This window comes from Brassica oleracea, chromosome C7, assembly GCF_000695525.1.
Source record: "Brassica oleracea var. oleracea cultivar TO1000 chromosome C7, BOL, whole genome shotgun sequence".
Lineage (NCBI taxonomy): Eukaryota > Viridiplantae > Streptophyta > Magnoliopsida > Brassicales > Brassicaceae > Brassica > Brassica oleracea.
In genome coordinates, this window is record NC_027754.1 from 33,816,082 (window position 1) to 33,827,833 (window position 11,752).

At 35.3% G+C, this 11,752-nt stretch overlaps 3 protein-coding genes across 4 annotated transcripts; 2 read left to right on the forward strand and 1 right to left on the reverse strand.

The window, feature by feature from the left end:
* Positions 1 to 1,800: 1,800 nt before the first annotated feature.
* On the forward strand, positions 1,801 to 3,274 carry LOC106303829 (NAC domain-containing protein 59). The gene is made up of 3 exons (XM_013740163.1): positions 1,801 to 2,109; positions 2,204 to 2,481; positions 2,583 to 3,274. The coding sequence occupies exons 1-3, from the start codon at positions 1,911 to 1,913 to the stop codon at positions 3,069 to 3,071; spliced, it is 966 nt and encodes a 321-aa protein (XP_013595617.1). The 5' UTR covers positions 1,801 to 1,910; the 3' UTR covers positions 3,072 to 3,274.
* Positions 3,275 to 7,553: 4,279 nt separating this feature from the next.
* Positions 7,554 to 9,874, forward strand: LOC106306825 (transmembrane emp24 domain-containing protein p24delta11). Its single transcript, XM_013743585.1, has 4 exons — positions 7,554 to 7,869; positions 8,963 to 9,172; positions 9,374 to 9,450; positions 9,617 to 9,874. Exons 1-4 carry the CDS (start codon positions 7,633 to 7,635, stop codon positions 9,759 to 9,761), a joined length of 669 nt encoding a protein of 222 aa, XP_013599039.1. The 5' UTR covers positions 7,554 to 7,632; the 3' UTR covers positions 9,762 to 9,874.
* A 258-nt stretch (positions 9,875 to 10,132) lies between these two features.
* On the reverse strand, positions 10,133 to 11,484 carry LOC106306823 (uncharacterized protein At5g39570). 2 transcript variants are annotated; one of them, XM_013743584.1, is made up of 2 exons: positions 10,841 to 11,484; positions 10,133 to 10,613 (listed from the first exon to the last, which is right to left on the reverse strand). In XM_013743584.1, exons 1-2 carry the CDS (start codon positions 11,312 to 11,314, stop codon positions 10,323 to 10,325), a joined length of 765 nt encoding a protein of 254 aa, XP_013599038.1. In that variant the 5' UTR covers positions 11,315 to 11,484; the 3' UTR covers positions 10,133 to 10,322. The 2 variants fall into 2 exon arrangements, with proteins under 2 accessions (XP_013599038.1, XP_013599037.1); XM_013743583.1 differs by having other exon boundaries at positions 10,150 to 10,646; positions 10,841 to 11,480.
* Positions 11,485 to 11,752: the final 268 nt, after the last annotated feature.

The window sequence follows — 11,752 nt, forward strand, 5'->3', positions numbered from 1 at the left end:
TTTTTTTTTTTTTTTTTTTTTTTTTTTTTTTTTGAAATAGTACTATGTTTGAAACTCTTGCAGGGATACTGCTCAATACAATTGTTTCCCCCTCCCATTATATTTGCTCTAACAAAAAATTTAAACCATTAATCGCAAAATTTTTAATATGAGGTTTTTTCAATGCAAATTTTAAAATTAAAATATTAAGGTCTTAATACCTTTTCAATGAAAATTTCGAAATTACATATTTATGCATTTTTATATGGTATATAGTTTAATTTAAATGATATTAATATATATATATATATTTATTTAATATGAATATCTATTAAATGAGACTTCATATTCATATGATTTATGATCATTTGTATCTTGTTATAACAAAACAATTAAACCATTGATAAAAAAAAATTCAATGTGGGATTTTAAATATTTTTAGTAATTTAAAATTTAAAATAAAAAAATATAAGAAAAATCTTTTTTATTATATGTTCAATGTGATTATTTAATTTTATTTAATAATATAAAGTTAAACAAAAAAGAGGAATGATACAAAAATTGTTATCATTATTATTCATAATATTAATTGTCATATATGTTAATCATATTAGGTAATTCTGCACTTTTATTTAAGGAAATAATGAATACTCCCTCTGTTCCATAATAAGTGTCATTATAGTTTTTTTTTTGTTATATAAAAAGTGTCAATTTACAATTCCAATGCAAATTATACTTACTTTCAGCTGAAAATTAATTGCAAATTGCATTGGTTTTATAAATAATTTTATTTATCTTAAATATTATTGGTCAGAAAATGTAATTAATAGCACTTACATATATTTCCGCTACTTTCTTAGTCTGTGTGAAAAGTGTCAAAATGACACTTATTCAGAATATTCAGAAACGGAAGAAGTATATTTTTTTGTACGCTATTAATCAATTTGATAATAAGTTTAATAAAAAGTATATACAGGTATGAATTTCATTATATATGGAGCAGTGATAGAAGCCACGCCACAAGGGGTTACTCTAGTTAAAGCATTTTTCTCAAGTGAAAGCATAATTATTGCTCGGAAACCCGAATTCTTGCCAAATATAGAAACTAACAATGTTATTTGAATTTAAGCAAAAAAAAAACACTGTTATTTGAAAGATGATCATATTAAAACATTGCTTCGTTTTTCTAAATAATAATATAGTTATTTTAAAGAATGGACAAAAGCGTCATCAGTGATGTGATAAAATTGTTCTTATCGCATCAACAGAATTGTATGGGTAGCCACCGGTGAGATGTTCCTGGTCAAATTGAAGCTTTGAGATGTTAAAGTTTCTGAAATAGAGAGATCTAATTATTTATTAATACTACAAAAATATCTTTTAAAATTAACATCTTAAGTTTCCTATCGCTCTACGCATCTGTCTCCTTCTTTATCTTACTGTTAAGAACTAAATATAGTTGTTACAAAAAAAAGAGAACTAAATATAGCATAAAACCAAAACCAAATTTAATTTTTTTTTAAGAACTAAATACAACATAAAACCAAAATCAAATTTAATAGATTTTATGGAGCTATAGGTTTATGGTTGAGTCGATCGGGTCTACATTGACTTGTATAATAACAGAAATAGATTTATTAATATATAACTGAGATATTATTGGTGTATACAAACAATAATAATTCTCACAACTCTGGATATTCATATTAAATAATTATAGAAAAATATAATTTGATACCAAACAGTGACCAATTATTGGTGGATAAAAACTATAATAATTTATTGTTCTTCATCTGTTGATTCAAACTTGTATAAGAGCTTGGCTGCTCAGACCAACTTCTCTTCTCTCCTACAAAAAAAAAAAATTCTTCTCTCTTTGACATAAAAAAAAATAACTCATTTTGAGTCTCCTCTCTTCATCTTCAACACCAATGGATTACGAGGTATCAAGAACTGGTGAGATCGTAGAAGATTCAGAGCAGATTGATTTGCTACCTGGCTTCAGATTTCACCCAACCGATGAAGAACTCATAAGCCACTACCTTAGACCGAAGGTTCTAAACACCCTCTTCTCCACTTTAGCCATTGGTGAAGTTGATCTCAACAAGGTTGAGCCTTGGGACTTGCCATGTGAGTTATAGTTCTGTTCTTTAAATTAAATGTCTCTGTTTTATTTCTCTGTATTATCTCTACTCACTCTGTTTCTTTTCTTTTGGCGGAACAGGGAAGGCTAAGATTGGTGAAAAGGAGTGGTACTTCTTCTGTGTAAGAGATCGGAAATACCCGACCGGTTTAAGGACGAACCGGGCTACTAAGGCCGGGTATTGGAAAGCTACAGGGAAAGACAAAGAGATCTTCAAAGAAAAATCTCTTGTTGGTATGAAGAAAACATTGGTTTTCTACGAAGGAAGAGCTCCTAGAGGAGTAAAAACCAATTGGGTCATGCATGAGTATCGCTTAGAAGGCATGTATGCAAACGACAATCTCCCTGTAACCGCTAAGGTAATATATTTAAACATAACTTAATGAGTACTTGTGTAAGTGTGTGTGTAAGAGTTCTCTGTTTTTTGGTTTTTGAGTTTGGTGTTGTTTGTTGAATGCAGAACGAGTGGGTTATTAGTAGAGTTTTTCAGAAAGGAGCAGACGGTAAGAAAATGCATCTCTACGGCTTAACGATGCTCGGTTCAGGGATTAACCAAGTCGAACCGGCTGGTTTACCTCCCCTGATGGACTCTTCTCCGTACCCTAAGAGCGAATCGTTGTCTCGCGTAACCTGCTTCTCCGACCAAACAACCGTTGAGGACAAGAGTCACATCTCCGAGTTAAAAGACGAGTGTAACGTTACCATGCTCGGTTCTTCATCGACTCAGCTGATACCGAACATTGGTTCTCTGCTACACTCTGATCCTCTGTTTATGCAAGATAATTCTTCAATATTGAATATGTTGCTTGACAGTGAAGAAACCCAGTTTAAGAATATCATCCAGGGTTTGGGCACAGGTGAAAACGAATTAACCACGAGTTCTTGGCACGGCCACGGTCTTGCTGGTTCGACCGGTTCGGTTGAGGTCGATTGCTATTGGAATTTCTGAACGTGGAGACCGGAACTGGTCGAAAATTGGGGTGTATATGGGGAAAACAAACAATTAGGAGGTATTTTATTTTAGGGTTTATATGTGTTATGTGTTTGCTCTAGAATCTAGACTCTAGGACTATAGGATATACAAAGATATTGAAAGACTCTTGTAACATTTTGTAAAAAAGGATCAGCTTGTGAAAATCGATTCTCTTACCATTTGTAATCCATTTATAATTAATTTTGTCGTAATAATAACTTTAGGGTATGGAGTATTGATTAATCATCTGGCAAGACATTCAAAAACTCATTTTGTTGGAGCGATTTGAAATGTGTGTGAATCAAGTTCAGCCTATGACTCATATTGAATGAAGATAATTAAGCTTGAATCGGTTTAATATGAGTAAATATTCTGTAAAAAACGTCAGGATATACCTCAAATGTGGAAAATTCTTTTACCAGAGATTAGTTTCTGTTTAGTTTATCCTGATTTAGTTTTTATCTTTTGTTTCAAACTTTTAGATAAACAAAAGACCATTTCAGTATCCATTTGGTTTTAAACTATTGACTTTGTTTTCTTCTTTTTCGGTTTGGATTGTATCAATTCAGATGATCCAAAATTAGACACTAAAACCAAACAATCATCAATTGATAACGCAAAGTTATTGTTTTGGAGATTAGATTAGTTATAAACCAAAATTTTGTTCAATGTTTCTCTCAGTGACCGAAATTTACATGTCATTTCATGTGTCTTCTTAGGCCACCAACCAAAAATATATTATATTGTAAAATACCTACCAAGTGTGAATTTTTTTTCAACTCATCGCGGGTGTGATTTATATCGTACAGCTACGGTAAGAGATGTTTGGTGTATCTTTACTATTGCAAGCAGTCGTTAGGACAACAGCAAAGCGGTGCAGAACATTTAGCTTTTTTTTGAATAAATGATACATGTAAAAAATATTATTATTGATTTCAATATCTTCACATCACACCTCATATAATTCAGTTCTTGCATTTCAAATATCTGAGAAATCAAGTTCATCATCACTTCTGATTACTTAAGAGATTTGGCACACACTAGCTCCGTTTCAAGGAATCTCAAAACTGCCGAAAACATTACCAATCCAAAGATTCAGACATTTTCCTGGTCACAGTTCTCAAGTCAGGTACCAATTGGTTTAAACCACTAGTCTTTGCTCTCCTTCTGGTAATCATTCAATACCCACTTCCTTCTGGTAAGCATCCTCGTCTTCTCACCCTCACTTCTTGGAGGGTTTTTACTTAAAAAGAAATTGACTTCCCCTATGACTTGCCTTCTCCAAGACTCCTGAACACGCACAGTGCGCATCTCTTACCACACAAGTCCGTAAAGAGTTCGTCTTGTAAAGATTGTGTAAAATTGCCCCAGGGCATTTTGGGAAGAAACTTGCGATACAAGAAACATTCGGCTTCGTTTTTGGGCCTTGAACAGAAAGATATAGCGAGGCCGTGTAGTTTCGAAAGTTAATTAGGAAGCTGATGGGAGGATGTTGAGAGATTCTTTGTCCGAGTCATTAGCAAAGAACATGGATGTATTATTTGCTCTTCAAGTTCCATCAGTGAAAGATATATTATTTTGAAAGTTTACTGTTCTTATGCCTTATTCTTCAATAATCATGTTCTCTTCAAGTCTTTACTGTTCTTATATGTTTTGTTCGTGTTATTTATGATTTGTTCTTATGTTCCTCGAGTGAAAGACAAGAGCGGCCAAAGTGACCATTTTAGTTGTGTTTCAATTTACAAACCAATTCCGCTCGGTTTTAATTGGCTAATACAGATTCAATCTCTAGTTAACTCTAATTAGATTCCAAACTGAAAAAAATAACAGTTTGGCCATGTTTCAACAACAAGCTCATGCCCTCAATAATCAACAAAGAAATTAAAAAGGTATAAAATTTTAATTTTGAAAACAAAAGAAGGCGGCTTTATTTGAGAAAGGAGAATTTCAGGAGAATACTGGCAGCAGAGACAAGAGAACGCGAACAAAATCGGGTCGGGTCATAAGCTGCAAAGCGGATCCCTAATTTTATTATATGCACATAAAATTAATTAGACAGATTCCCCAATTGTTTTTGGGGATGTCCCAGTACTTGTGCAATCTTATACATGATAAGCCTTACGATAATCAAATATCAAACATGAAAAAAATAAGAACAGCAGCAGCAAATAAGAGTAAAGAAACGGCTGAAGACGATAAGGACTTAAACGTTTCACTGAAGATTTATATTCAATGTGTTTCTGCTCACCGAGACAGATCAAAGCTTATATATAAACCCATAGTAAAACCCTAGTTACGTTCGTGTATCTTTGGGCCTTGATTAGATATTTGGGCTTCTTATATTTTTTTGGGTTCTTCTTATGTCCTGATATTACGAGAGAATAGCCCATGAATTTGTTCGTTTCATTTGTTATGTTTTTTTGTAGAGAGAATAAATGTTTTTGCTCTTTAAAGAATAAGCTTTACTTAGTTTTGTCGAGCTTCTCTCTCTCTTCTTCGTTCTCTCTCAAAAATCTTCCACGAAGAAGATGATGAGATGAAGCTTGTTCCTGTCGCCGATTTCTTTTGGTGATTTTCGCCTCCGGTATATTGTGGTCTACTCGACGGGTATAGCCGGCTTTTGACTCCGGCGGCTCGCGATCTCCTTGACGGGGCTGTTTGGCTTTTGCCTCCGCGTCGTGCTCCATGGCGACTGCGGCTTTCACCGAGTCTTTCTCGGTTTGTCAATCGACGCTTCCTGCTGTTCCACCGCTCAATCCTCTCTCCTTCCTCACCTCCGAAGCCTTCTTCCTCCTTTCCCTTAAAGTTTTTTCAATCTTCGGGCTATTTCTCATCTATAAAGATGACTGATTTCCATGCAAGAAGATCGGAGGTTGTAGGATGGATCGATGAAGATTGTCTCCAGAAGCGTAGATCCGGTGAGCGACTTGTTCGATTTGAAGATTGCTTGGCTTGACCGAGTTTCTTCTTCAACTTGCCTCCGCTGATGGCGGAGTTCCGTCGCATCTCTAGTTTGGCACCGGTGGAAGAAAGCCATCTCCTGTCTTGACGCGTGGACTCAGATTGCAGGGCAACTGACCACGTGGTGGATAGAGACGACTTACTTCCTCGACGGGTTTTCCCTTTTGGGCTGATTGCCCAAAATCGTTTCTGTAAAGTTTGGCCCGTTGTTTAGGTCCTTTGTCTTTTCTGTTGTTGGGCTTTAGCCCGTTTTGGGCTTTTGTCTCTTAATAAAACTCAAAGAATAAGCTTTACTTTTTTCAATACTATTTTTTTTTTTTTGACATCATAATAGACTAGAAGCCTATGGGGCCACCGGTTCAGATAGCCAAACCGGAGGTAAAGAATCGACATATAGCATAGCTGAAGGAGAACTCCTCGCACCACGTGCAAGCTTGTCCGCCATTGTGTTTTGTGCCCTTGAGATATATCTGATCGTGAAGTTGGGGAAGAAAGTCTTACTTCAGCAGAAGTCAGAGGATGTAATGATGGGCGCAATGAAGCTTCACAAATACTATTTTTAACATTTAAGAATAATATTTGTTCAAGACTTAATTATAATACCTTTTTTTACTTTGTCTGTATAAAATATTATAATTAATCATATACTATTTTATATCATGCCTTATAAAAATCTACAGTGAGCTTAGGTTAAATTATCTTTTTGATATACTGTTTAGTGAAAATTACAATAAAACTATACTTTATAACTGCCTTGAATACCATTTTATAGCATTTTAAAATATTAACGTGGGAAAGATATATTTTCATTACGATTGATTTTTTATTTGACCCAGAAAAATAAAGCGAAAATTATGTACCAAGTTAGATATTAAAACCTTATTGAAAATAGAAGGAGGATTTTTACCAAGAAAATAGAAGGAGAAGAAAAATATGGTCACCGGCCGTTATCATGAAGTATATTGTATAGTTGGTTGGCATGTGAAGGTGGGTTAACTATAAAACAGTGATCATTCCTTAGGAATCTCCAACCCAACACTATTTTTTTTCTTTCAAAATAGAGTAAAATAAGTATGGAATAATCTATTTTTTGTTTGTTAAGTGAGAAATGAAGTAGAAATTAGAGTATTTCTTATTCCATATTTAGTTTTACTATATTTTGAAAAGAAAAAATAGAATTTTATATTGGAAATGCTCTTAGCATTAATCGTCTCAAATTAGGCTTTCATAAAAATTCAATTCAGTTATGGTAGAATCAAGAATGAAATTTTCATTCAGTACATGCCCGAAAATGAATTAGTAGTCGCATCCAATCTCCAAAAAGTTTACTCAAAACTCGTGGATGAGGTTTGGGGAGGTGTTGTCCTATTCTTGGGTTGCATGACTTTTTTGTGTTTGCTAACCACATGTGCATGTGTTTGCTAGTCCCCAAACCAAACATAAACTCATCAGTTCCTTGTTACACGGAAACTAATCTCAAAAGCTATTTGACATAACCAAAACTAGACATCAACATTATTTTCTTCTCTTTCTTAATTGCAACCATTTCCTTTTTAATTGCTGTTGCGTAACGGGAATGGTTTTGCTCTCATCAAGATGTAAGATTCATATGACAACGTCAAGATGGATCATAATAACGATGACACTGATGCTGATGAGAATAGGAGAATCGATGAGATTGGATCTGGAATCAGGCATGACCAAATGCATCTCCGACGACATCAAATTAAATTACATGACTGTAGGAACTTACACCGTCGTCAATCCCAACGAAGCTCACCATCTTCCTGCTTCCCACAAAATCCATGTCACTGTAAGCTTTAGTTATAAACTGATAACCTATAATTCGTTTGAGGTATAACTAATTAATCACATTTTACGTGTGAATCTCGCGGCTCATAATTAACACCTTGAAAAGAGAACCTCATCATTGTTTTATACGCAGAGCCGTGCGAAGGTTTAATGGGGCCTGAAGCCAATATAAAAATGGGACCCCTTTATAAATTTTTTTTTATCATAGTACAATATATATTTGAAAAAAAAATATTAAGACAATAACTTTAAAAAACTAAGTATTATCTTGAACTTGATCATTCACGTCTTCATTCTTCTTTTCACTTAGATTATCATCCTCTTCAGTGACATCAGTGACATCAGTAACATCATCTTCAACCTCCTTATCTTCTTCATTGACATCCTCATCATTTATTTCATTCTCATCTTCCATTGGATCATCAAACTCATCACCACTTCTACCGGATTCATTAAGATTTGCTGATTTTACAAGAAATCTGTCCATAGAACCTTGCATTGATTTCACCAATGCATCAACTCTGTCTTTTTTTTTGTCTTTTCTTGGCTCCTGATGCACATGATCTCGTTGGAGGCATATTTTCTGAAATTAATAATTAAACTTAAATCAACAAAGACTGAAAACTAAAAAAATAAAAAAATAAAAAAATTCACCACTTTAACAAAACTGATGATAATATAAGAGACACCTGTAGCACAGGATTGAGAACCAAGAAAGAAGACGTGTGTGCTTGCTTGAGAAAGATTGATGTGAACATTGCACGTAGAATACTTAGGAATATATACGAACCAAATATATTAAGTATAACTGCACTTTTTCCTTTTTATTTAGGAGTTTGACATATAAAACATATATTCCTTTTTTCAATTTGGAAAATTGACAATAAAATAAAATACTCATTTTTTTAAAAAGCAATGTAGATAATTGAACTTGTATTGAATAATAAATGGCAAACTTAAACCAATATACTACTAATAATTTTTGGAAATTTGGGGCCCTAAAAAAACTATATATTTTGGGGGCCCTAGGCGAAAGCCTTTTTGGATACACTTGAAGCACGGCTCTGTTTATACGTAAAAAAATGTATATGTAGGTGACGTCACCTAAAGGGCGCACACAGCATCATGCAGAGAATGTGGAGTCTGGGAAATTCGTGTTCACGGCGATGGAAGATGGAGATTACACAACATGTTTTGTGGCTCCCGAATTTAGACCTCCGGCGAAGTTCGCCGTTGATTTCGAGTGGAAAAGTGGCGTCGAGGCTAAAGATTGGGCCAACATCGCCAAGAGAGACCATATCAACGTAACAAAACTATTATACATAACAAAAAAAAGATATTATACATATATAGTTAAACCTAGCTAACTATATATATATATATTTTAAACCTAGCTATATATGTAGTAGGCTCTTCTTTGATATTAAGCGTATACTGATCTGCACCATATCTCCTAATTATATATGTGTAACGTAGTAAAGTGATAAATATGTTTATGCTTATAGATGCTGGAGGTGGAGGTAAGGAAACTACTGGATACGACGGAATCTATACACGACGAAATGTTTGAACTCCGGGAGAGGTACAAAAATATAAGATTCATGATCATTTTAAATATATATATATTATAAGAAGTGTTTCCATCATCTGATCTTTGAGTGATAAGAGTCAATGAGATTTAGACGATCCAATTAGGAAAAATTATAACAGCATGATACGTTCGTAATGGGGAAATGTGATTGTGACAGGGAAAGGGAAATGCAGGAGCTAAACCGATCGACAAACTCAAGAATGGCAGCTCTAAGTTTAATTTCGTTGGTGTTTACATTGTCGGTAGCCGGTTTACAACTATGGCATCTCAAGTCATTCTTGGAGAGGAAAAAACTTCTCTAAATTAGCAACAAGTTGTTTCTTTCACTATGATCACATTTTGGTGTTCTCTCGGTTTGAACTTCTTTGTTTACTAAAAGAATCACTATTTAATCTTGGATTTTGAACAATTTAACATTACATCCTCTCTGCTTATCCCAAAATCAGATCATTCGTTCGTACTGATTAAAATTGAAGTTTTTTTTTGTTTCTTCGGCTGGTTGCATTAGGGTCGGACATCATCACCATAATTTTACTTCTTCATCTTCATAATAATTTCTATCAAACTCTGCTTGTGAGCGACTACTATCAGACTTTCTTAATCTAGACCGAGACCAAAGGAATAAGATCCTCTTGTAGGCCATTGGTGTTGGGAATGTAATAGCCAGAGACTCTCGTACACCAAAATATATCACTAGAAAACTCATAATGCATAATTTCATGTCTTATAGAAGATAGCACAAATGGGAAACCACAAACAAAACAACAATTGAAATGAACTTAGAGAAAAGTGTGCGTGGGGTTACTGAATTAGTGACTAAAAAGCTAGAGAGATGCAATCCTTATATAGGAAGAAGGGGGTTTCTAGTCATCGTATTCACGATGTCCCTTGTGATGCTTATCCTTCTTATTCTTCTTCTTGTCATCATCACTACCATAATGATCCTTCTTCTTCTTCTTCTTCTTGTCATCATAATCACCATGATGATCCGTTTTCTTCTTCTTGTCATCATCACTACCATAATGGTCTTTCTTCTTCTTCTTGTCATCATAATCATCACGATGGTCCTTGTTCTTGTTCTTCTTCTTCTTCTCATCATCGCCAGAGTTATAGCCATCTTTCTTCTTATCCTTATCCTTCTTCTTCTCCTTCATCTTGCTCTTCTCATCATCAGAGTCCTTGCCACTCTGCAACATATAAATAAAAATTGGAGCCAAAGTTGGTTCAAATTTACAACATTAGTTAACCAACCATAATTCAGAAAGTAACTCAATCCAAAGACAGAAACTTTTCAAAAGGATGTTCTTAATTTGAGACCAAGATCCAATCAATGAAACACTAAAAGGGAAGCACTTTATTAAATGAAATTGATCAAACTTACGTCTTTTCTGTGGCTCTCTTTCTTATCACCATCTTCATCCTTGCGATGGCCATAGCCAGATCCGTGCTCCGATTCAGGTTTCCGGCCATACTCAACCTCCGTCCTTCCGCCATAACCACCAGACTCAGGCCTCCGTCCGTACTCGACCTCCGTCCTCCCGGAATCAGGTTTCCGGCCAAAGTCAGATCCAGATCCTCCTTGACCTCCGGGTCGGGTCTTGGGTCGGGCGTAGCTGCTGTACTCGGTGTTGAGAGCCTGGTCGCCGTAAGCAGCGGGCTCTTTGCTGGAAGAAAACACGGGCCGCTGGTACTCGAAGGCGTCGCCGGAGCGAGAGGAGAGAGGGTAGCAAGTCTCGTCGGAAGGAGGGACTGGCCGGCCGTACGTCACGGTGATGTCATAGCCTCCGCTATACGGCGTCGGATCGTAGTCGTTGAAGTCATCCACGTCATCGTCGTTGCTGGTGTAGTACGGCATCTCGTCTCAGATTTGATTATTTTGGGATATCTCTCTTTCTCTCTCTCGCTCTATTATAACTAACTTGTAAAACAGATCTCACATTGGTTGCTCAGTTCGTTATCCCCCCTGTTTACTTGGCGACCACTACGCGCGGGAAAAGTCAATGCTGCCACGTGGATTTTTATCTCTGTTGTCTAAGTCAAAAAGTATCGATGTGGCAGGTCCGGTCAGGTCGGACCGCAAACCATATTGTATACTCTTACCGACAAACTTGGGAACCTTTTGGGTTTTGGGCTAATGGCTACGGTAACACTGGGCTAAAGATTCCCCTTTCAAACTACGGAGTGAATTTACAAATAATTGTAAGTACAGGGATGTTTTAGTAATAAAAAATAATTAACCTCATCAATAGATGAAAAAGAAGAAGAACTACAAAAAAAAAAAAAAAAAAAAAGG

Excerpts from the sequence above, each read along its gene's own strand:
- LOC106306823 (XM_013743583.1), bottom strand. The coding sequence starts at position 11,314 with ATGCCGTACTACACCAGCAACGACGATGACGTGGATGACTTCAACGAC. Across the intron at positions 10,647-10,840 it reads AAGAGAGCCACAGAAAAGAC|AGTGGCAAGGACTCTGATGA; the intron begins GTAAGTTTGATC and ends TATATGTTGCAG.
- LOC106306825 (XM_013743585.1), top strand. The coding sequence starts at position 7,633 with ATGGTTTTGCTCTCATCAAGATGTAAGATTCATATGACAACGTCAAGA. Across the intron at positions 7,870-8,962 it reads CCCACAAAATCCATGTCACT|GTGACGTCACCTAAAGGGCG; the intron begins GTAAGCTTTAGT and ends ATGTATATGTAG. Across the intron at positions 9,173-9,373 it reads CCAAGAGAGACCATATCAAC|ATGCTGGAGGTGGAGGTAAG; the intron begins GTAACAAAACTA and ends TTATGCTTATAG.
- LOC106303829 (XM_013740163.1), top strand. The coding sequence starts at position 1,911 with ATGGATTACGAGGTATCAAGAACTGGTGAGATCGTAGAAGATTCAGAG. Across the intron at positions 2,110-2,203 it reads TGAGCCTTGGGACTTGCCAT|GGAAGGCTAAGATTGGTGAA; the intron begins GTGAGTTATAGT and ends TTGGCGGAACAG. Across the intron at positions 2,482-2,582 it reads ATCTCCCTGTAACCGCTAAG|AACGAGTGGGTTATTAGTAG; the intron begins GTAATATATTTA and ends TGTTGAATGCAG.